General features: G+C 44.3%; 1 protein-coding gene across 1 annotated transcript in view; it reads right to left on the bottom strand.

Annotated features, from left to right (window-relative positions):
• LOC138261848 (uncharacterized) overlaps positions 1-26215 on the bottom strand; it is a 165974-nt gene that overhangs the window by 39006 nt on the left and 100753 nt on the right. The window contains exon 4 of the mRNA XM_069211358.1: positions 8356-8422. Within this exon, the coding sequence (XP_069067459.1) occupies positions 8356-8422 (67 nt within the window). The remainder of the gene's footprint in view (positions 1-8355; positions 8423-26215) is intronic.

The following is a 26215-nucleotide window of genomic DNA, read 5'->3' as shown; positions in this document are numbered from 1 at the left end:
CTTGAAATCTGGAAAACACCAGCTTTTAGAAAGTCTGTTTTGTGAAAATGCAACTGGGAGGCCTCCGAGAAGTAGTGCTGTCTCCTGAGAGCATTGCTTCATGGTAATAATCATTCACTGACGTTATAGCTAGATTATCATAAAGCAATTATGTTTTGTTGGGATTGTGACGGCATGACTTGCCTGCAGCTATCCATTTGCTTGGGTTAGATTGTTTACGTCTTTACATTTTTTTAAACTGCATGACTAATGATTTCCAGGCCCAAACTGAATTTTCTTAAAAAGCATGTCCACTGCTTAAGGTTAATTTACAAAAATGCCTTGGCGAAGTAAATGTTTCAATTCATCACATGTAGAGGCTAGTTTAGAAAGATATGTGTAACCCACCATAGATACACAATAGTTACTCATGTCTTGTGTCCAGTAATTCACAAAACATATCCGTTATATACATGAATGAACTGCAGGTGACATAAAAGATGTACTTCAATACATAGGGGCATATTTACGAGTTAGGTGGAGTAGGGCAGCACAGCAAGTCATCTTGCTGCACTGTGTCCTGCATCACGGGGAAAGAGCAGGAATGCGCCACATTAATCCAATACAGTGCATTCCAGGGGTATCTTCATGCACAAAAACAATTCTGACAGGCATTTTCCTCTTTCTATGTACGCTGCAGAATGGGGAGTGGTTAGACTTGCCAGCCCTATGGTGGTCACCCCCCAACTTTGTGCGTGTCTCCCTCCACTTTTCAGACACTGTTTTTGCTGGTTTGAGGGCTGTGCACACTTTATCACTGCTAATCAGTGCTAAAGTGCATACGCTTTCTCCCTTAAACATGGTAACATTTGTTCATTCCCAATTAGCATATTTGATTTACTTGTAAGTCCCTAGTAAAGTGCACTGCATGTGCCCAGGGCCTGTACATCAAATGCTACTAGTGGGCCTGCAGCACTGAATGTGTCAACCACAAGTAGCCCCTTAACCATGTCTCAGGCCTGCCATTGCAAGGCTTATGTGTGCAGTTTCACTGCCAGTTCGACTTGCCATTTAAAAGTACTTGCCAAGCCTTGAACTCCCCCTTTTCTACATATAAGTCATCCCTAAGGTAGTTCCCTAGGTATCCCACAGGGCAGGGTGCTGTGTAGTTAAAAGGCAGGACATATACCTGTGTGTTTTATATGTCCTGGTATTGGAAAACTCCTAAATTCGTTTTCCACTTTTTTGAGGTCTGCTCCTTTTATAGGCCAACATTAGGGCTACCATCATAAACTGTTTGAGTGGTAGATTCTAATCAGAAAGGAGCAAACAGGTCAAGTTTAGTATGGTTAGAATGGTAATGGAAAATCCTGCTTATCGGTGAGGTTTGATTTTATATTACTATTTTAGAAATGCCACTTTTAGAAAGTGAGCATTCCTCTGCACTTAAAATCCATCTGTGCCTTACAGCCAGTCTCCAATACACGTCTAGGTTGGGCTGGTTGACAGCTCCCTTGTGGATTTCACACAGACAATCTCAAACATCTCCTACTCATCTCCATATTGAATGGGACTTCCTGGGCTGGAAGGGTGGAGGGGCCTGACAGTTACATTTCAAAGGCTAGTGGCCTGCCCTAACACAATGGACTGCCAAACCCCCTACTGGGACCCTGGCAGACAGACCTGTACTGAAAGGGGATCTTGTGCACTTCAAAACCACTCTTTGAAGTCTCCCCCACTTCAAAGGCATTTTGGGTATACAAACTGGGTCCTTGACCCCACCATATCAGACACTTCTGGACCAGATCCTGCAACCTGTGAGGAGGAGCTGCCTGGCTACCCAAAGGACTCACCAGTACTGCTTTGCTGTGAAGGACTTCCACCTTGCTGTTGCCCTGCTGCCCTGCTGGCCTCTGACTTTGCTGAGAAGTGCTCTCCAAGGGCTTGGATTGAGCCTCCCTCCTGTTCCTGAAGTCTCCGGGTCAAAAAGACTTCCTTCCTTCAAGGAAACTCATTGTGCAGCAAAAATCGATGCACAGCCTGCCAGAAACGATGCACAGCTTACCCAGTGATGAGAAAATCGATGCATCGCCGAACCAGAGCGACACAGCCTGACTCCCTGAGTGGAGACCAACGCAGCACCTGTGTTGCGACCGCAACTTTGATGTACAGCTATACCGGATAATCGCACAGCTGAGCCGGAACAACGCAGTCTGACTTCCTGAATGAAAAATTGATGCAGCGACTACCGTGCAACAGAAACTCCGACGCATCGCCCACAGGATCGACGCAGCACCTGTGACGCCGTCCTGCACACCCAGGATTTCCACGCATAGTCCCTAGACGTCCAAAGAACCCTGCATCACAGTGAGGATCCAAGACTGCGCGCCAGAAATCGACACAAAGCCCTTGCAGCATGGGAGGAAACGACGCATCATCTGTGCGGCGTCGGGAAATCCAACTCACACCTTCCTTTTTCCACGCATCGTCTCTGCGGTCTCCATGCGTGTCATTTGGATGCAAACCAGGTACTTTGTGCACACAAGAGACAATTGCTAGTTTTTAAAGATTTAAGACTCTTCTTAACATTGTAAAAGTGATATTTCAACTTGTGCTTATCAAATCTTGATCGTTTTGACCTTTATTTATTCAGATAAATATCTTATATTTTTCTAAATCTATGTGGTGTATTTTTGTGGTGTTTTCACTGTGTTATTGCTTGATTATTGCACAAATACTTGACACATTGCCTTCTAAGCTAAGCCTTACTGCTCACTACCAGAGGGTGGGCACAGGATAATTTGGATTTTGCCTGACTTACCCTGACTAGAATTGTGGTCTCTACCTGGACAAGGGTTTACACCTCTGCCTAATAGAGACCCAATTTCTAACAGGAGCCATATCTTTGTGTAGCATTCTGGGAATGTATAAAAAAACATGGGAGTTGCATGGGAACACCTAAGCAACGCCCATGGAATGTCTCCCTTTGCCCAGAGTAATGCAACACAGGGATATGCACTGCCTTGCATTACTTATTTTTTTAGCCATTCAGAGCCACGCAAAGTGGCTTTGCTTGGCTTCAAAAATATGACTTAGAGGTTTGTGCCATGCATGTACCAAGTTGCGTGGTGCAACCCTCTCATAAATATGCCCCATAGTGTAAACTTAGATGTATAACTTACTTACAAGTGTAAGTTAACTTTCTGTTTAGCCCCTGTGAGAAAATGGTTTGCCGGTTGAGGTGGTTTGAGCCCTTGTCAAGGAGCAGCCACAATACTTGTCAGGGTGAACCACAAAAGGCACTAAATTAACCTGTGCTTAACACTCTTGTAGCTTGGCACAAAAGCAGTCAGGTTTAACTTAGATGCACTGCAGCACACAAATAGAAATATAGTGAAAACACAACACAAGAAAAATTCCACACCAATTTTAAAAAAATCGAATAAAATTTGAAATTGTCACCAAAATCACAAACATTTGAACAGTAGAACCAGAGCTATACAATTTATACGATTTAGGTAAGTATAGTGCCTAAAATCAAAAATCACTACTCTTATTTATCTGGTTGTGCTAGACAGGGGAAAAGCCACATGTTCAGGCTGACAGCAATGGAGCACAGCCCAGGTACAGTGACCAGGTTAGTTCCACTGAAAGAGTTCCTTCCTCAAAGTTCAGATCAAAGAGTCCTGTTAGCAGTTGAGGGGCCGCGAGGAGCAAGGAGAGCATTGCGGATAGTTGTCTCTGTAGCCTGAATAGCAGACCAGGCATCCTGAATGGTCATTGCTGTAGCTTTGTATTAGTTTGCACCTCAGTCTGTTGTTGTTGTAAAGTAAAGTGCAGATCTCATTTTCTGATCATTGCTGTAACTGTAGCGCAAACATTTGGGTCCACTGGAGCTTCGCGTTAGTGGTTGTCGCGGATGGCAAGTTCTTGGTGCGGTCATGAAGAGCCCCGAGCCTCAGGATTTCTCCTGTTTTCTTCAGAGCAGTGCACTCTGATGTCAAAGAAGGACCCAGGACTTGTGGAGGCGCTCTTGGAGATCAGGGGCTCACTCTAGAAGAGGCCAGTAGGACTCAGGCAGGCCCTGTTACAGGTCCAGGCTAGTCCATCTGCAACAGATCAGCTGGGCAGTTGAAGGGAGGCCTCTAGAGTGTGTTGTGTCCCTGTAGCCCAGAACAGGAGGTCAGCCAAATGACCTTGGAATGAAGGGAGCAGGTCTAGTCTTCTTTCTTAGAGGGCAGGTCTCAGGCTAGAGGAAAGTCCTGTGGCAGCAAGGCCGTCCTTCAACTGTAGTATCCACAGGTCCAGGAGTACACCAAAGAGTTGATCTCACGGCGCCATATTTAAATCAAGTGTCAGCTTTGAAGTTAGAGAAACCTCTAGCCTTACCCCACACCTGGATCAGAATGTTCTTCCTCCCTGACAGTCCCAAGATATTTGGAGTCAGAAAAGGCTTGTTTGGAGCTCTTTGTGCATGTGTTGAGCAGCTCTTTTGAAGTGCAAGTGTGGTTGGTGCCAGTCACAGCTCTGCCGGTCTCATCAGGTCAGAATGGCCCAACCTGCCAACACCCAGTGCCCTTTTGTAATGCTGCTAGGGAGGGATAAATAAAGGCCAACTGCCAACTACACCCTGCTATGTGACCCAGGATCGAGGCTGCAGGCACCAAATGGTTAGGGCAATAAAATGCCAACTTTCTAAGAATGGCATTGACAGAATTGTGATCTAAAATCCAACTTTACCATTTGAAAGAATTTTAAATTGCAATTCTTTAGAGACAAAACATGACATTTTGTAGCAAATCCTAGTTCATTTTTAATGGGATAACAGGAGTTAGCTTAGCCTTAGGCTTGCAGACTCGTACCCCCCTCACCTAGTGAATTTTAACCTACTTAGCTTGCTCTGTCTTAGCCCATTTAATTATTTAATTCTTCTAAGATGGCTGCCTTGTTTATAGTTAGGCCACTTGTTATGAGTTATATTATCAGTGTCACCGCGCTAAGGCATCAAGATCAAGCGACAAGGACAAACAAACAGTAGGTGTTCACACTTAGGGATTTTCCCTCTCTATACTTTCGAGGGATTGTTTATATTAATTGCCGTCCCAAGCATGTCTGTTATCTATTGTTTGGGAACACACCTATGTCAGGGGTCCTTGTAGATCTGTATAAATATATCGCCCTTTAGACAGATAATCAGAGGGATTCCGACCAGAGGGCATCGCCACCATCGCTGATATCGATGCTGCATGTCATCTTGACGCTGACCCAGTCTTCGTGTCCCTGTGGAGTCTGAGATAGAGACCTCATTCTGAGGTAACGAGGGTTGGGGGCTCCTCTCATGGACATGGCATTGGCAGATTAGGTTTAACAAACCCAGCTCTCCTTTAGGTAGGAGGTTAGGCCTTTCACATTAGGGTATTAGGGCATAGTACATCTCGTATGTCTTTTCTATGCATTGCAAGATGGTGGGGGTCTTTGTAATAATGACTCTAGTCTTCGCAATTCTGTTTCTTGCATTATTCATTATCCTAATCATTGGAGCCCATGCAACTTATCGCGAATTGCAGTTATGTTAAATAAAACTATTTAAACTTTACTGCATCTTCGTCATTGCCTGTGTTTGTATGAGACAAGATATATCTGTGAGAAAGGGGTAATCTTCGTTTAACCATGACACTCCCTGAGATGTCTTATTCTCGAGTCCATGCGTAAAGGCTGCCACAAATCACCTTTTACTATTGTGTTTCTGGTGAGGTGCTGCTAGTGAGCCGGTAAGGTTGGGACAACAGTTACGACTTGTTGTAGGAAAGGCGTAGTCGCCTACTACTTAGCTGCTGGTTTAAGGATGACTGTCATCCTTAAACCAGCAGTCTTGCCCAGAGCAAGAGTCCAAACTACGACAATTTCTACCTGTTCTCAAGCGAATGTTATCACTTGTTAAATGTAATAAGGTAACTCAATGTATCCTACAGGAGAGTTATATACCTTGCAGTAGTAAAAATGATTTTATGAGTTTTTAACTACCAGGACATGTAAAACTTAAAAGCACATGTCCAACATTTTAAATACAATACGCCATGCCTTATGAGCTGGTTAAAGCATACCCTAGTGGTGACTTACAGGCATTAAAAAGGAAGTTTTAGGCTAGGCCAAAGGTTTGTTTTGGCCAGTTGGATTGCAATTTAAAACCACATATAGGGTGCGATGACAGTCCTATGACATGTTTTAGGGAACTACTTATGTGAGTGACCCAATATGTGCTTCAGGACCCCTGGAAGCATTTAATTTACAGGCCTGGGGTACATGTTGTACCGCTTTACTGGGACCTTACAAGTAAATTAAATGTGCTAATCAGGTGTCGGCCAATTTTACCATGTTTTAAGGCAACATTGCAAGCACTGTAACACTAGTTAGCAGTGGTAAAGTGCACAGAGTCCTAAACATCAATCATAACAGGTTCAGAAAGCAGGAGGGGGTGAAGTAAAAAACTCTGTGAGTAACCTTGCATAGAACGCCAAGTCCAAACACACCAATATTATGTATTGCCTTTTTTCAGATGGAATTTTACCTGTTTTAGCAGAATGGAAAACTACCCGTGGATATACGCTGTCCTCAAAGTTTGTGAGTGTTCACTGCAACATTGAGAACATCCAGTGCCTCAGAAAAAAAGGGCTCAATCCTACCTGTAACCCCAAAATTACAAATGTGGCAATTCTACCAAAGATCGGGTTCGTTTTTATTTATAAGTGTATTTTCTACATTAAAATTCCACAAATCCAGATTCATAGTATCAGGATGTAGAACGTGCTTTCACCAACTGCTTTTCTCGATAAGCACATGGACACAAAAATGTGTGTGAATCAGGCCTGGAGTGCAGAGAAAAGGTTTTGGTTATATTAGGATTACCTACATTATACGAGAACTTTTAAAGCGTGGGTTCCCAAATAAAATGTGGACTGAAACATGCAACCTTTTCTTTCTTTTTTTTACCGTTCCCCCTCATTTATACCTCAGTATATTTGTTTTAGAGGCCAAAGTGTGCAGCTACTAGGACAATGTGTAGAAATAAATTTGATGTAATAGAGCATACCAGTGATCAGGAAGAAAGGCAATTGTGGCCTTTTCAATTGAGTAAGGGACACTATTAAGTGTCACAGGAGGGAATGTAGAATCCATTTTGTTTCAGGTACCATTTTTTGACACCTAATAAGAGCTTAGAGAATGTCTAATGTTCTGATGACCTGTGCTGAGCTTGCAGTGACCTCAAAGCATTGAGAGACAAAGGGATCCTGATGCTAGGAGTGTACTGCTGCTTTAATTCTGTTGCAGATTATTTCATAATTGGATTTCCAAGTATAGCTGAATGTCTGTTATTGATTAAGGATTGGATAAATGTTCAGAAAGTCCCAACAGTGATGACCGATTCACATTTTTAAATAGAAAAGAGGTTTCAAAACTTATAAAACATATATTAATTATTCTGCTTTGGGTTAGCCACCTATGAAGTCACCAGTGCATACATGCATGATCTTAGCACATCTGCAAATTTTGGCAAATGTACTAAAAGTTTGAGTTCAGTAGAATCTAAATACCTCACAATTACAACAGAAAATAGGTGAATAATTTCAGGTCGAGTTAATACGTTGGCTAATTGCCCATAACTGTAAATCATTGTGTAACTGAAAAAACACTCACACACTGTGGAATGAATCAGGCACAAGCACCTCATTTTACTAGGTGCTGTTGTTCAAGCAATTCCAGATGTCACTGGAACACTGAATACATGCAGTGATATTTTAGGGTGCTTGGGGAACTTTGAGAAATATGGCACAAGCAAACGGTGTAGTACTGTAGGTTGCCCCTATAAGCATTTGTTATGCATAGCACATGCAATGGCTCTGCTAGGGTGTAGTACAGCAGGTTGTCATTAGAGTTCGCAGTCCACCTCACTAATAACTCAACCGCTCCAGTTACTGTCTAGTTGCAGCAGGGGCCAGCATGCCATCTAAAGCCCTCATTCTATATGGGCTGGTAAGGGTGATGGGTAGTAATGGGATCTGGTCGGTGAAAGCCATCAATGACCAAACCAGGAATTCTGAGAAACACAGAATAAGAGTGTCAATAGAATCAAAACAATCCATTCAGAGACCCAGATGAATTTTTTCGCAATATGTCTTTTTATAGTATAAGGCAATGCTCTTGTGTCATTACACTACACTATCCATTTAGGAAATACATTTTAAAAAAGTACTTAGCTAAATAAAAAATAATGTATTAAGAAGCTTTTTATTGTCATGTTCTTGATGTTTACCTTATCATGCCTACATTTGCCAATATGAAAGCAGAAAACATGTCTTTAAAAAGTAGACATCTTACCTGGAGTATTCAAACACTTGATCCGTTCACCACATATATTTGGGGAATCAAAGCATTCATCTCTGTCCTGCAATTGACACATCAAATAATTATACATTTGTATTTTTGTAACCTCTAAAATAGAGCAGCACATATAGAGGCTAGAGTGTAGTGTCTTTTGTATAGAGGCGCGTCTTCAACCCCATTTGCACCACAGACATTCTGTGTAATTAAAGGATGCTAAACAAAACTTTAAAATGTAAACATTGTTTGAAGGTTGTCTATATTCCTTGCATTCTTAAGCCAACTCGTCTCATTCATCTGTCCCAAATAAGGGATAGGGATTCGGGAAGAAAAATGTGAGAGCAACTATTACGAAGGCCGCAAAATTAAATTAATTAATTTTGTTTCTGTTTGGATTTGAGGTTTGCATCCACAACCTAGATGGACCCACTGTTTCAACGCAGTGCCCCTGCTCCTACCTTCAGAACTTCTTTGTACTGGTGTGAACAGTCACAAAAAGATCACAAGCTCCTTCATAAAGCCCTATTGTATGAGAGTTGTGTGAGTACTAAGGGCGTGGCATAACTAATACTGCTGAATTTAGTTTATCACATCACTCTGCAGTCTATCGCTTTATGTATTGAAGAGCAAGGGGGTCATTCTGACCCAGGTCGGCGGGAGCACCGCCAACAGGCTGGCGGTGCCCCGCAGGGCATTCTGACCGCAGCGGTTTGGCCGCGGTCAGAAAGGGAAAACCGGCGGTCTCCCGCCGGTTTTCCGCTGCCCTGCTGAATCCTCCATGGCGGCGCAGCTTGCTGCGCAGCCATGGGGATTCAGACACCCCATACCGCCATCCTGTTCCTGGCGGTTCGCCCGCCAGGAACAGGATGGCGGTATGGGGTGTCGTGGGGCCCCTGGGGGCCCCACAAAGAATTTCAGTGTCTGCTGAGCAGACACTGAAATTTGCGACGGGTGCAACTGCACCCGTCGCACCTTCCCACTCCGCCGGCTCCATTCGGAGCCGGCTTCCTCGTGGGAAGGAGTTTCCCGCTGGGCTGGCGGGCGGCCTCCTGGCGGTCGCCCGCCAGCCCAGCGGGAAACACAGAATAACCGCAGCGGTCTTCTGACCGCGGTGCGGTATTCTGGAGGGGGGAACTCTGGCGGGCGGCCTCCGCCGCCCGCCAGAGTTAGAATGACCCCCCAAATTCCTTACCATAACATCCCCCAGACCACTCATTGTCTTCCATCTCCTAAAATCATATGGATTAGACTTAAAACGTGAAATATTGAGAAGTCCTGCTCGACCCCAATTTAACTTTGTGCCACAAATCAACCCACTTATCTCATTATGAAATGACTTAGTACTGTAACCTGTTACATCCACCATTCCAAACCTCAGCTCACACTCAACCCAGACCATACCAATGCAATGTGTTTCTAGCTGGCGCCTACAGCATTATCACTCAATGAACTCTAACTTCCTCTTAATCCAATACCAATGCTGATTTCAAAATGAGGAAAGTGCAATCTGTCCCTTCAAAGCTTCATGATCAAAGAGAGACTCTATTTAAAATGTTGTTCCTGGTTCACAAGGAAGGACCCTACAAGAAGGCTCTAAATGAGTTTGATAACGCTTCAGAGTCTTGATATGTGAACTTACAAGGAGACACATCTAGGCCAATGAACCTTTTGACCATGTTTGGAGAACGAGGTATCTTTTGGCATCACAATCAATAGGTCAATAACTCTATCAATATGTGCAATAACTAATCAATCAAGCTAATCAATAACATTTAATATAGGTCAATACAGCAAACGCACCATGACCTTTCAGCCATGAATAACCACAACAGTCTAGTGAGAGTTAGGATATTTATTCCTTATTAGTTACAATCTAATATCATGTTTATTAACAATAACAAGCACATCAAAACCACTATAACTTGGCAATCAGAGCAAAACTTTATCAGAGCATAGATCATGAACATCAGAATAAAGCACGACGTTAACATGAATCAAATTTAGCAGAGCATCATTAGTACATTATTCAACAAAGCAAGAATTCAGTCATTTGTCTATTTGCATCTGATATTAGTGAACTCCTTAATTAACCTCACATTAGCATCAGCATGTTGGGCTTCATGCAAAACAATTTAGCAACACAAATTTGGAAAACATCTAACTATGGCCAAAAGAGCAGTTGGTACCTAGAAAGAAAAGGCAAACAGACAATTCTGATTTATCATCAGATAGTTACCCATCCAAATGAGTCAGCAAGCAGTGTCATTCTTCGTCCTCAGGACATCAGTCGATTCGCCATCAGCCAGGATAGAACAGGCAAGTCTCAGTAGGGCATAGCTAAGAATAGGGCTCTTCCCTCATAAGGAGGAGAAGTAAGCATTAGGCAAGGAATAGGGTGAGGATGGTTTAAAGTATCAGACGGCTAAAGACTTTGGCCCTCATTACAACCCTGGCAGTCAAAGACCGCCAGGGCTGTTCTGGAATTTGTACCGCCAACAGGCTGGCGGTGCAAACTCAGGCATTACGACCGCGGCGGAAGCGCCGTGGTCGCACCGCCGAGACCGGCGGTTTCCCGCCACTTTTGTCCCAGCGGTTGTAATCCCCCAGGGCAGCGCTGCTTGGAGCGCTGCCCAGGGGATTACGAGTCCCCCTCCCGCCAGCCTTTTCATGGCGGTATGAACCGCCATGAAAAGGCTGGCGGAAAGGGGAGTCGCAGGGCCCCCTGGCACGGGCCCATGGAGCTTTTCACTGTCTCCATAACAGACAGTGAAAAGCGCGACGGGTGCAACTGCACCCGTCGCACCGCCGCAACACCGCCGGATCCCCCGGCTCCCATGTTGCGGCCGACATCCCAGCTGGGCCGGCGGGCGGAAACCAGGTTCCCGCCCGCTGGCCCAGCGGGGATCTCCAAATGGCCTCTGCTGGAGTGTGGCCGCATTGGCGGCCGCCCAGCAGATACAACTTGGCAGGCGACAATGTTGTAATGAGGGCCAAAGTCTCTTAGAATGGCAAGGAAGGATGAAGAATGGCAAGGTAATGGCTAAGTAGTGGCGAGGAAGAATGGCTAAGAATGGATTCAAGAGTAGCAAAGTAATGGCTGATTTCTCCTCGGGTCACGTTGTTATATCAAAACTGTCTAACAAGTCTCCAAATTCCCATTGGGCAATATTTGGTGCATCATTATCTCTGTCCAATAATTCAACACACACCTTACTAGAATTTTCCCCTAACACAGTTCTCATGCAGTTTATTGGCTCCTGTGATTGACGTCTTCATCGGGTGGAATGTCAGGTAAGAAAAGTTACACTTGTTGCTCCAATCAGTAGTTCCATTGTCTTCTCCTAGTGCAGGCGACCTTGCACCTGTCGCGAATTACACTGTTGCATTCTGCAAGAATGTCTCCTTGAGCAAGTCAAGTCCCATGAGAAAGAATTTACTACGGCTACACATATATCTACAGCTTCTGGAAAAGTACAGCTTCATGTCCTTGAGGAAAGCAGCACATTGCACGTTAGAAAAACACAGTTAATATGAGACCAGGCAGCTAGGCCCAGACCTTTCCTAACTAAGGCCTAGTGATTAATTTAGCAAAACCTTAATACATAATTCTCAATGCTTATACAAAGTCATACATTAGTACATTGTTAATTCATCATTAGTTAGTTGCATTAATCATCGTATACATTGGTGGCCACTCCCCGTGGGCACATTTCAAACGCGTACATTATTTCTACGTTAACACATTTCTATGCAGTTTCACTATACATTATATTGCAAGCTTTCATGTTAATATTAATTTCAAAGATCACGCTCCAACAAGTTCTATGATCACAACTACTCCTACACTTCCACACCACAAAGGCTCTGCTCCTTTAACTTTAACCTAATACACGTTTAACCTTTCAAATCACTGCCATGCATCATTAGGATATTCAAGGTATACATGGTATGCTTCCGGAACACTGGAGTTCACAGTCTCAGAGACAGCTACAGTTTAATATCTTGAAGTGAAGACATGGGTCTTTCAAAGATAATTTCCATGACATATTGACCATCCTGGCTCGATATACTGTATTATTATTATCATTAATATTGCTATTATTATTATTATTATTATTACTGTTGATGTTGTTTATATTATTATCGGCATTGTTGTAATTTCTAAATTTTTTGTTGGTGTTTTCTTTGTGTTAATGGTATTATTAGCATTTGTAGTAGTAGTAGTGATATAACGATTGCTGCTAATAGTTTGATTTTCTTTATTATTATGATTATTGTTGTTGGTATAAGACCTACCATTATCTTTCTTTTCATTTGGGACACTTATGCAAGATCAGAACTGGAGACACCTGAAAAACACATGAAACTTTGCAGAGCAACTAAAAATAAAAAAATAGATTGAGCTAAAAACATGTTCTAGTTTTTCAATTGGAGGAGTGCAAGCATGGTTTGTAGAAGGCTTCCTATTTACGAAACCTATTTCTAGTATTTCTAATAAAAAGACATACACTTGACAGAATTGGCGATTTAACTACAAAGCAGAAAATAATTTAGTGTCAGAGGGAGGATCATATGAAAATCAAACCATAATATTAACCACAAATGAGAATAAACAGTCACACAGGTGGGAAGCTTAATTTTCTCCTCTCAACACCACTACTTTGAATTCCTTTGATAGTGGATCTCTAAGTCATAGCAGAAGATATAACAATTGCTTCAAATAACCTCATGCCCATGAAACAGGAAGACTTATGCAGGTATTATACCTTGAACACACACATTCTCTGAGCAATGTCTCATTTATTTGTAAAGGAAACCTAAAGTTGTTAAGTATTGACCACAATTGCTTTGTGACATCATCACACTGTCTGTTTGAAGGTACATGTTTGGAGAAAAACTTAAGACAGTCTTCAGGAGACAAGGACATGTGAACTGAAACTATAGATTCTGATGGATACAACTACCTGTGGATTCCTCACCTAATGAATACTCCCATGGCGCCAGCATTCGACGGAAATCTTCTTACTAGTCTCTGCACGTCGACGAGGACGTCACTCTTGCCCACGCGACGCCGTCTGACGTCATACAGGCCATAAGAGGTCCTCGTCGACGTGCCGATGACAGTTCCCTTTTTTCCGTGCATTCGAAACGGTTATCTTCGAGGGAGCTACTGTTACCTTCGTGGTTACAGTGTATTGTCTGCTGCGTAGTCTTCTCTGCGGTAACAATGTCTCAGAGGAAGTCGGGTTTCAAGCCCTGTCGAGAGTGTGGGGGCAAGATGTCGGTTACAGATCCTCACTCCGACTGTCTATGGTGTTTGAGCTCCGACCACGACGTTTCAACTTGCGATTCATGTCAACACATGAATCCGAAGGCCCTCAAAGAACGTGAGGCCAAGTTATTCATGGCAAAGTCAAAGAAGAAGGAGAAACATCATAAGAAGTCTTCTTCGCCAAGGTCTCACCGGCGTCATCGAGATTCCCGGCGCCGTAGAGACTCACAACGTCATTCCAGCAAGGAGTCTCGTTCGAGGTCACCTTCGGCTCGGCGTCGGAAGACTTGGGAGGTCAGCCCCACGGTCACGCCGCATCCTTCGACGCCGTTGCCCTCTCCGGCGTCACCGACTTCGCCTGGTCAGGCGTCGGTGTTTGAGGTGGTGCAGCCTCTTGTGTTTTCTCCGGCGTCGCAGACGTCGAGGCCGGCGTCGGGGTCGCCCTCGATCCAGGCACCCCAGTATCCGGCTTTTCCCACTCCTGGAGCCGATAGTACCGCATTTCTTAATGCGATGTATACCATCTTTCAGCAGATGGCTCCAGGAGCTGCTCCGGCTGGTCCTTCGGGGCCCTTGGCCTTTTCGTTGGGTGATCCTGCGCCTCTTCGGCCGGCACCCTTTATGCCCTTTCTCCCTTTTGGGAATGTGGGCTCGGCGCCGGTGCCGGCGTCGGTGGCCGCTCCGGTGGCTTCGGATGTTTCGGCCCCGGAGGTTGCCCTTCCGTCGAAGTCAGGATTTTGCCCTGTGACTCCGGTTGGTCCATCGGCTCCAAGACCTCGTCCTCCGGCTCCTGCCTCGGCGCCGAAGCTGCCTGTGGCGCCGGACGCGGCGTCGGATGCTTCTGGAGATCGGCGCCGTTCTTCGACGTCGGCGGAGGCCATGTCGACTCCGCGTATCGAGGAGAGACTTCATTCGAGGAGGCGTGCTCTCCGTCTTTTAGAAGAGCAAGAGTACCAGCGAGTCCTAGAGGAGGGAGAGATTGAGGACTCTGGAGACGGACTGCAGGGTCTGGATACAGCCAGTGGGCTGGACACTTCCCCTGAGTGGGACCTTTCATCTCCAGGGGAATATACGGTGGAGGCTGCTTCCTTTCATGCTGTGGTGAGGAAGGCAGCGAGCTTTTTGGACCTGCCTTTGCCGGTGGCAGAGGCAAAGCAGAATTTGCTGACAGAGGTATTGCATCCGGCCTCTGCTGCAGCTGAGCCTCTCTTGCCATTTAATGAGGCTTTGCTGGATCCGGTGTTGGAGGTGTGGAAGAAGCCGGTGTCTTCCTCGGCCGTTCATAGGGCTGTGGCCAGGAGGTATCGAGCTGCACCATCTGACCCTGGCTTTCTCTCTAGACACCCTACGCCGGAGAGCTTGGTGGTGCAAGCCTCCTGTTCCTCAAAGTCAGCGCCTGGTTCCTTCCCGACGGTGCCTGGAGACAGAGACTCCAAGAAACTGGATGCGCAGTCCAAGAAAATATTTTCGTCATGCAGTTTGGCGTTGAAGGCCACCAACGCAACGTGCATTCTGGGGAGGTACATCCATGCGCTGATGGATGATGTTTCGTCTTCATTTACGGAGCTTCCCCAGGGTCTCTTGGATGTGGTCTCGGACGCCCAGGCTGCCGCGACCCAGATTATCCAGTCTGGGCTGGACACGACCGACTCGGTAGCCAGGGCGATGGGCACGGCTGTGGTGGCAAGAAGACAGGCCTGGCTCCGAAACTCAGGGTTCTCTGCGGATGTGCAGTCGACCCTGCTGGACTTCCCGTTTGATGGGGACAGACTGTTTGGAGCCAAGGCAGATTCAGCCTTGGAACGATTTAAGGAGAGCAGAGCCACAGCCAAATCGTTAGGACTGCAAGCTCCTTCTTCCTCTGCCTCTTCTAGAATTTTCAGGAGGTTTCGGGGATTTGGGCGTGGCTCTTATTCCTCTTCCTTTCGGGGGAGGTTCCAGCAACCCGCCTCTTCCCTCCCCTATAGGTCATTTAGAGGGAGGGGGAGGGGTGGGGTCCGTACCAGAGGAGCCTCTCAACAGCACTCTGCCTCTTCCTCGTCCTCTGGAGGGGTGCAGCATGGGAAGCAGCCTTAGGCTTCCACCGTTTCCCACTCACTCCTCTCCTGTAGGGGGAAGATTACAGCATTTTCTCCACAAGTGGAAGTCTATCACAACGGACACTTGGGTTCTCGGCATTGTGGGAAAAGGCTACGCCCTTCCCTTTCGGGAGTTCCCGCCCCTCATCCCGCCCCGCCCATCTTATTGTTCAGAAGAACACCTCCTGTTGCTAGAACAGGAGGTTCAAGTCCTCCTTTTAAAGGGCGCGGTAGAGTTGGTCCCAGAGCAGGAAAAGGGTCGAGGTTGTTACTCAAGATACTTCCTGATTCCCAAAAAGGATGGTCAGTTGAGACCAATCCTGGATCTGAGGATCTTGAATTGGTTCCTCAAACAGGAAAAGTTCAAGATGCTGACCCTAGCACAGGTGCTTTTGGCGTTGAACAAGGAAGATTGGATGGTGTCTGTCGACTTGCAGGATGCTTACTTTCATATCCCGATACTCAAGTCGCACAGGAAGTATCTCCGGTTTGTGGTAGGGTCGCAGCACTATCAGTTTGCGGTCCTCCCGTTTGGTCTTACTTCAGCACCTCGAGTCTTCACAAAGGTGATGTCAGTGGTTGCGGCGGAGCTCAGAAGGAAGGGGATAGCAGTATTCCCTTACTTGGACGACTGGTTGATCAAAGCCAAGTCCCCGGAGCTTGTGTCGCATCATCTGCAGTCAACAACCCAGTTGTTGTTCGACCTGGGCTTTTCGGTGAACGTGCCCAAATCTCACCTGGAGCCCTCTCAGCGCCTCCTGTTCATAGGGGCAGTACTGGATACAACATTGAGTCGAGCCTTTCCTCCGCCTCAGCGGATTCAAGACATTCAGGAATTGGTTCCAATGTTTCGAAATGGAGCGGTAGTTCCAGTCCTCAAGGTCCTTCGTCTGCTCGGTCTGTTCGCCTCCTGCATTCTGTTGGTCACGCATGCTCGCTGGCACATGAGGGCTCTTCAGTGGTGCCTCCGAAGGCAGTGGTCTCAACACAAGGGAGATTTAGAAGGTACTGTCAAGATCTCCAGAGATGCTGCTGTGGAATTGAAGTGGTGGATTGCGGGCAACAATCTTTCACAGGGAAAGCCGTTCGCGCAGTCGCCACCAGTGGCCACGGTAATAACGGATGCCTCCACCCTAGGATGGGGAGCTCATCTGGGGGATCTGGAGATCAAAGGGCTTTGGTCTCCAGAGGAACAGGTGTTTCATATCAATCTGTTGGAGTTACGGGCTGTACGTCTGGCTCTCAAGGCCTTCCTCCCATCCCTTCGTGGTCAGTCGGTACAGGTCCTGACGGACAATACTACCACGATGTGGTACATAAACAAACAGGGAGGAGTAGGGTCGTACCTTCTCTGCAGAGAAGCTCTTCGGCTATGGTCCTGGGCAAAGGACCATCAGATTTGCTTGGTGGCAAATCATCTGGCCGGGGTCTTGAATGTACGTGCGGACAGTCTCAGTCGCCAATTCTCGGCAGACCACGAGTGGCGTCTCCATCCAGATCAAGTCTGTTTAATCTTCCAGATGTGGGGGTTTCCTCGGATAGATCTGTTTGCCACTCGGGAGAACGCGCATTGCCCGTTATTCTGCAGCCTCCAGTATCCGATGCAGGGAGCGTTGGGGGACGCGTTTCAGATAACCTGGTGCGACCAGTTGCTTTACGCGTTTCCCCCCATACCCTTGATTCCTCGAGTGTTGAGGAAAATTCGCCAAGACCGGGCCCAAGCCATCTTAATAGCTCCGGATTGGCCAAGGAGGGTATGGTACTCCGACCTTCTCCAACTCTCACTGTGCCCTCCACTCCGTCTCCCTCTCAGGGCAGACCTCCTCTCGCAGTCGCAGGGGCAGGTTTTACACCCCAACCTCCAGAGTCTGCACCTACATGCTTGGAGATTGAACGGGGCAACCTGAGTTCCTTCTCTCTCCCGCCTGATGTAGTGGATGTTATCTTAGCGGCCAGGCGACACTCCACTAAATCTATCTACGCTAATAGGTGGTCTAAATTTGTTATGTGGTGTGGAGAGAGACAGATTGATCCCTTACATGCTCATCTGTCACATGTTTTGTCTTTTACACTGTCTCTAGCGCAGAAAGGTTGTGCAGTGGCTACCATTAAGGGTTATTTGTCGGCCTTGTCAGCCTTCATTTGTCTTCCAGACCAACCGTCATTATTTAAATCCCCTATTGTTCTCAGATTCTTGAAAGGTCTTCTGAATCAATATCCTCCAAAACCATTCATTATGCCTCAATGGGATTTGTCCTTGGTCCTGACTTTCCTTATGGGGTCCCCTTTTGAGCCTATGCATTCTTGCCCTTTAAGGTATTTGGTTATTAAAACAGTATTCCTGGTAGCTATAACATCTGCAAGGAGAGTGAGTGAGTTGCAGGCCTTATCGGTTAAACCCCCTTATATAACGTTTTATGGGGATAAGGTGGTGTTGAGGACCAAGGCTGCTTTCCTTCCGAAGGTTGTTTCACCCTTTCATTTGGCTCAGACAATCACTTTGCCCACGTTTTATCCTCCGCCTCATCCTTCAAAGGAGGAAGAAAGACTACATCGCCTGGACCCAAAAAGGGCGTTGAGCTTCTATATCGACAGAATGAAGGATATCAGGCTGGAGGATCAGCTGTTTATTGGATACGTGGGCAAGAGGAGAGGAAAGGCAGTCCACAAGAGAACACTATCCAGGTGGGTTGTTCTTTGCATTAAAATCTGTTACTCTTTGGCAAAGAAGGATCCTCCTGAGGGCATTAGAGCTCATTCCACCAGAGCTAAGTCGGCCACTTCAGCCTTGGCCAGAGGTGTTCCTGTGGTCGACATCTGCAAGGCCGCAACTTGGTCGTCCCTTCACACTTTTGTGAAACATTACTGTTTGGACTCTGAAGTCAGAAGGGACGGTCATTTTGCACGGTCAGTGCTGCAGGATTTCTTGGTTTGACCATTTAGGCACCCACCGCCGGGCGTGGTACTGCTTTGGGACTCTATTCATTAGGTGAGGAATCCACAGGTAGTTGTATCCATCAGAAGAACGAGTTACTTACCTTCGGTAACGACTTTTCTGGTGGATACATTAGCTACCTGTGGATTCCTCACGGTCCCACCCGCCTCCCCGTTGCCTTTTTGGTCTCTCCAAGCAATCCTTGAGTGTGCTCCTTTTGGTTTTCAAAGTTGCAATACATTTTGCATATATGATATTTGTATATATGTGTATATTTATATATAAATCTATATATATTGTGTATATACATGATTCGTATGTATATATATATATTTATTTGTTTAAAAAAAAAAAACAAAAAAAAGAAGGTTATATTAAATCTACAGCTATTTTATTGCTATGTTGTGTGATTTACAATATTAAGAGATGTTGCTTTGCTCTTTCATTACATTGGGTTATTATTATTATTCTCATGCACGTAAAAAATGTTGGTACTGTCATCGGCACGTCGGCGAGGACCTCTTATGGCCTGTATGACGTCAGACGGCGTCGCGTGGGCAAGAGTGACGTCCTCGTCGACGTGCAGAGACTAGTAAGAAGATTTCCGTCGAATGCTGGCGCCATGGGAGTATTCATTAGGTGAGGAATCCACAGGTAGCTAATGTATCCACCAGAAAAGTCGTTACCGAAGGTAAGTAACTCGTTCTTCTGTGGGGTAGCTGGTGATATATTTAATCTGACACTAGGATTGTAAATAGGTGCCATCTAAATTGATTTGCTGCCAGTAACTGTGGAAGCAGTACCAATGACAGGAACCTCTTGATGGTCTCTGTCTTAATTCTCACTATCTACATACATGTGTTTAATATCTTGCGGTTATAGTCTAATCAGAAACATACTAAGGGCCTCACTAGGACTTTAACGATCAGACGAGGCAACCGCCAAAGCCACGGGTAGGAGGCCGCCGTTAAGTGTACAGTGACCTCCCCCCCCCATCTTATTACAATGTTGCTATCCGGATGAACAGTGGAAACATTGTATTATGAAATTTCCATGGGTCAGCCCAGCAGGACACAATCCTTTAGGGAGTTGAGGCCAATGCTGACATAAAACTGCATCCTCAGAATGTGCACTGTCTGCAAAGCCGATGTGGACATTCCAAGGGTGCTGGCAGGGGGCCCCCATTGGCCTCGAGCACTGGCTTTTCATCAGGCTTTCCACAGCAGTTGAACCGCCATGGAAAGGCTGGCAGAAAGCAGACTCATGCTCAGCACAGCGGTGCAGCATGGGCACCACCATGGCTGACTATGACTCTGAATGCCGCCACCCCATCAGGATCCGAGATCCCAGCAGTGGCGGCAGTCCTCTGGCGGTCCAACAGCAAGAGTTGTAATCGGGCTGTCAGACCGCTAGGAGTGCGGTGGTCTGACCACCACAGCAAGTTTGGTGGTCGTAAGACTGCCAACCTCGCATTGAGGCCCTAAAACTTTCTTTGCCACAAATATGATGACATATTCCAGAACTGTCTTCATGGTGTGGAACCGGGGTGACTGCATTTTGTCTAACAATTCATGTTTTTATGTCCTGCAGAGCCTGACTTCTAGCATGCCATCAATCTGAGCCACAGAATACAATCAAGCAAAAATCTGATGGGTTTTGTACAAGTACTATATGATAATCATGATGAACCACTAACAGAGCCCAGGCATCTGCTACCTAATGGTCCCATCATCATGATGGACGAAAGTCTGCCTTCAACCAGACAGCTCTCTTCCATTGCAGAGTAAAATCAGGAATACTGATCTGAGATCTTGCTTAAAGAGCACCAATATTAAGATGATGCTACTGGAGTTTCCGTTAATGCTGTAACCTCAATGATTTCTCTTGAAATAATTTTGAAAATAGAATTATGAAAAATAATATTTGACAAAACCTCGCATCCCATCCCACTTTGTATATAATTCCTAATGGTGAGAGTGAATGTTCTAATTGAGTACTGTGTGAAATCATACCACAATTGTAATTAGGAAGGATTAGTGGAGGGGGTTGGCACATTGATCATTACACTAAAAAATTTACCTTTTCAATGTACCTTAATTTACATGCAAAGCACAGGAAAACAACAAACTATTAACAGATAGTATGTCATTATGACATTTTTAAAAATATCATACTTGTCAAACACCATATAGGTTGAGCAAATGTTAAACTAAAGAACATGAAACAAGCCGGACAATACAGGTGAGTAAAGCACTCCAATTAAGTGACAATGTAATTATTTAAAACTAGGAAGGGAACTTGTTTTTTTTTTTTAAATCGTTGCATCAATTCTTTTGTTCACCAGATTCAGGGGCATCAAGTAGTCTGTTGTCATACATTGTTTGACTGGTATTATCAACCTGTAGAATAGAACATTCCCTATTCATTCCCCTGCATTGCCCATCAAATACATCTTCAGCGTTAGTTGCAGTAGAATCGGTTTTAGTGGGCTCTTCTAATCTAATGTGGAGCTGCTCTAAACAAGCAACATACAGCACACTTGCCATGGATGGTTATCAGATCTGTAGAACCATTTGTATATGATCCCCATGTCTTGACTCTGAGGGCCTCATTACGAGTTTGGCAGGCGGTGGAGGCCACCTGCCAAACTCGTTAGGTCGAAAGACCACCAGTTCGGTCTTCCACCCGCTGGCCTGATTATGAGTTTTCTGCTGGGCCAGCGGGAAGCTACCTACAACATTGATGCCAGCTCATAATCGAGCTGGCGGCAGTGTTCTTGTACATTGGGTGCAACAGCACCCATTGCGCTTTTCACTGCCTGCAATTCAGGCAGTCAAAAGCGCTACAGGGCTGTCCATGGGGGCCCCTGCACTGCCCATGCCATGTGCATGGGAAGTGCAGGGGCCCCCATGGGCCCCCAGCACCACTCATGCCTACTGCATTGGCAGTGCAGGGGCCCCCCATCTCCGTCAGCTTTTGCATTGTGGTTGAACCGCCATGCAAAAGCTGGCGGGCACTTGAGTCATAATCCCGCAGCGCTGCCCTGGCGGATTAAAACCATCAGCACAGGCAGGCCGTTGGCCGACGAAACATTGGCAGTGCTGGCGGTCGGACCATGGTGCTTTTGCCACAGTCATAATGTGGCTGTCAGACCGCCGCATTGGTCATAATTAGGGCCAGAGTCTCTCATCCTGATTATGAGTACCCCAGATGGAAGGCGCCATTTATCATACCTAATAAAATTGACCTCCATAGAATTCCAAATTTATCAGCTGTGATTAACTGCACCTATTCTGAGTTTTTGAAGAACACCATGTGAAATTTGGTGCTTAAATCCACTTCACAATAAATACAGTACTCTTTTTCCCAGTTACATTCTGTCAGGTTTCACCTGCAGAAAACTCTGAAGAGGTGGACTTTATTCCACCCTGTAATTACCATACAACCCAAATACTGATTCCATGCTAGCAGGGATTTGATTTTAGCTCAGAGGCACCTGATGACAACATGAGTCTGTGATTAAACACAATTATTCCTGTAAACAAATTATAGTGCACATCTTCTTCATAGTGCTGGAAGACTTTTAAAGATGTAACCTTCAATTCATTGGAAGTAAATCAACTGCTGTGGACCTGTTTGCTTAAAGGAACACAAAAAATTTTGGTCTGAAACTTAACAGCAATAACCATGTCACTTCCAAGGAGAAATATTTAAATTGCCCATATTTAGAACTTCACCCATTCTTGGAGAGTATTCCAAGAACTATAGCTTTTATCACAGTAGGAAAATGTAAAATGTAAATAGCAGTGTAATTTATGAGGCTCCCTAACGCGTTATACAAATTATAGTTAACCATACCCATAAATTGAACATATCAAGTACTACTACCAAAGTGTGATTAGCAGTGAGGAAATACATTTCTCTGATTGGATATTCAGAATGCATGTTCCAAATCATTTGAAGAAACGTTCTACTGGTCCAGGTTCACATGAGCATACACAGTGCCTTGCAGCAGACAGCAGTAACAGGGGATGCTGTCTAAATTCTCTCAGTCTCAAAGCTGGATCACATTTGCTGATGGCTCTGTGATGGTGAACACTCATCACATGTTGCTAATCTGTTCACTCACTGGTGCTTATGCATTGTTATTATGCACCCAAAGCAGGGAGCAAGGCGAATCAAAATGGGAGAGTGCTTGGGACATGGAGAGTTTGGGAATCATTTGTAAATCGTGAACATAAAGAGAGGTTTAAAAAAAGGAGAGTGCATTAAAAAAATTTACAGGTACATTATATACTGTGACACTTGTAATAAGGCGGCCTAGATAACCATCTTGTTTGTAACAGACAAAATCTAAATCAGGTCCTTAATCTTTATGGGGCCTCTTTGGAAGCTGCAGTTTGTAGGGTGTTCAGTACTAATACAATACTACTAGTAATCTACTGAAAAATGCTCTTCTGCCTCTCTTATCTTTTATGTGTGGAGATCTCCTTCATGTCAGTGGACATCTCCATGCTAGGTTTGTGTTTTAGTAGTAAGTGTAGAAGGGACCAGGTGAGTGGGTGGAAAATGGGGAATACTTACTACTGAAAGGGAAGGGTTCATGGAGGAGTGAGACGGGGTTTAGAGAGGCTTAGGGAGGTGTATAGGGAGGGGCATGGACCCTCTAAAAAAAGAGTAAGCCCATTGCTATTAAAAACTGTGCTTTTATAGTTACTACAGCCAAAATCTACCCCACAAAGTCGTAAATGAATGCCAGCTCAAAACTGCAATATGTCCAGCACCACAAATGGCCTACCACTGGTCCTGCAACACCCTCTCATACAAAATATTGGAGGTAGCGACTTAAAATAAAATCCCATAGGAGCTAAATGACATTCTTTCATCTTTTCAAATGAATAAATCAATTTAATTGATATATATATATAGTCAAACAGCAGTCTCTGTTCTGGGATCACCTGACCCAGCAGGGTGGCTTCAATCAAAGGGGACAGGGCACCCAGTTGGAAAACATAACATGCCGAACAGAATGTTGAAGCCCAGTTTCAGAACACCATACATTTTATTCCATCAAATCAGTGGTGGCAGAACGCTCTATACCTAACGCGTTTCAGCTTTACAATGAGCCTTGATCACAGGTGAGTGAATTTTGCACATTCAAATCGCTGCTTGTTATATATCGGGGCTGTCACATAACTCATAGCTACCCATCCTACATGTCCTACAGCCAAAAACTACCCCAAAAAGTCATAAATGAATGCCAGCTCAGAGAAGCAATAAGTCCAGCACCACACCTGGCCAGCCACTGGTACTACAACACCCTCCCATTCAAAATATTGGAGGCAGCGACTTAAAATAAAATCCCATAGGAGGTAAATGACATTATTTCAGCTTTTCAAAGGTATAAATCAATTTAATTTAAGGGTATATATATATATATATATATATATATATATATATATATATATATATATATATATATATATATAAGGTTATATATATATGTGTGTGTGTGTGTGTTTGTGTGTTTATATATGTATATATATATATATATATATATATATATATATATTTATATATATAATTATTAGTTCATTATGAAATACGTTAATACCCTTTTTAAATGCAAAATGAATGTAATTTTCATTTTAAAAAATAGTTAATTTAAATTAATTCTATACATACCTTTTAAAAAGATTCCTACATAATAAATACATATTATTTGTATACTTTATGTGGGAATTACGTTTAAATTTAAATTTTAAGAACAAAAGTTTGAATTGAATTTAATTTATTCAAAATAAGTAACTATTTAATTGAAAATTAAGTTACCAATACAGTAGCATTTCTTTTATTTTGTTCTATAACTGAAAAAATCTGATTAATGTACATTAATATTTATTTTCAAACACATTTTCACAATTTTTTAAAACTTTAACCAAGTTTAAAAATATTCCTTATACTTTGCAATAGGAGATCTCCACCCCTTTGGCAGAGATCTCCATCTACAAGTGAAAAGTTACAAATAGTAAATAAGGCTTGCTAACCCTGGTTTTAGGGGGTGGAGACCTGTAAGCATACACTTTGCACAAAAATTACATTTGGAAATGGTGAATAGCCTAAAATAGTAATTGTACTACAAAGTGTAAGGATAGACATGCCTGAGTGGATTTAGTCTTGTGTAAGTTTAACTTTGTGACTAGCCCCCGGTGTGTTTAACCCCGTAGCTGCTAAGTCTTACCATCCCCCATCCATGTCCTAAGCCTTTTTTTAGGCTATTTGGGATAGTTCTCTCTTAGACCCACATAGCTTTTTGTCCACATAAGCTATCCATGCCAAATTTGCGTCCTTTATTTCCAGCATCCTGGGAATTCTAAAGGGATCCAGGGTTTGTGGACTTCGCTGGAGGGGGCCGAAAAATTAACCAAAGTACATCTAAATTTGGGAGTTTGGGGAAAAATGGGAAGAAAGTGTCTGTTTTTTTCCTTCCAAGTGCCATCAACAAAGGGCTTGCAGTGCTAAACCCACCATCTTCCCAGCTTATAGGAACAGGCACACTTGAATCAGAAAACCAACGTTTTCAACACAGTTTTGAGATTTTACTGAGACATAGTCCATTTTTCCAATTGTTTGTGCTTTCAACCTCCTTCCAATAATGGTAGAAATGGGTGTGAAACCAATGTTGGATCCTGGAAAGCTATACAGTTTTACAACGTAGACAACATTTTGAATACAGCAAGGGGTCATTTGTTAAGATCCCTCAAGGTTTTCCCAAAGAAAGTAACATTTGAAATAAAAGAAAATATTGAAATTGAGTTGAAAGAAACAGCCATTTGCATCTACGTTTATCTGTAACTTTTTCTAACAATGGCAGATTTTCAAAAGCAATATACAGTTGCATCTGCTGGACCCTTCTGCTTTCAGGGATATATAAGGCTTGTAGGTTCACCAAGGACCCTAGTACCCAGAGCAAATAACTGAGCTACACTTTGCAATGAATTTTCATTGTGTACTGGTAAACAGTAATTCATTTGGTAAAATATAAAGAGTGAAAAATAGGTATCAAAGAAACCTCTATATTTCTGAAATGGGAACAAGAGATGGAGTTTGGAAGCAGTGGCTATTTGCACATCTCTGAATTTGGGGTTACCCATACTAGCAAGTGAATTAGAGGGCATTTCTCAGAATGACTTCTTTCTTACAAACTGTCTTGCATTTGGAAGGCGCAAATGCAGAGAAAGGCAAAGGGTAATAACACATACTCTACTATTCTGTATTCCTCTCTGTCTCCTGATAAAAATTGTACCCCAATTGTGTGGGTAAGTCTAGTGTCCACAACATGAAATGGCCAAAAATGCAACACGGATGCATCAAATATTTCCACGCAAAACTTTGCAAAGTGGGTAAAAGTGGTTGTTGGGCCCTTTTTCAGTTGGGGCCTAGAAAAACCTAGCAAACCTGTACATTTTTGAAAACTAGACACCTAGAGGAATCTTGGATGGGGTGACTTGTGTTGCTCTCACCAGGTTGTAGTACCTAGAATCCTTTGCAAACCTCAAAATCAGTCTAAAA

The sequence above is a fragment of the Pleurodeles waltl genome, chromosome 10, assembly GCF_031143425.1.
Source record: "Pleurodeles waltl isolate 20211129_DDA chromosome 10, aPleWal1.hap1.20221129, whole genome shotgun sequence".
In the NCBI taxonomy this organism is placed as follows: Eukaryota; Metazoa; Chordata; class Amphibia; order Caudata; family Salamandridae; genus Pleurodeles; species Pleurodeles waltl.
Note: the sequence above shows the minus strand (reverse complement) of the source record. Positions and strands in the feature narration are given on the sequence as shown.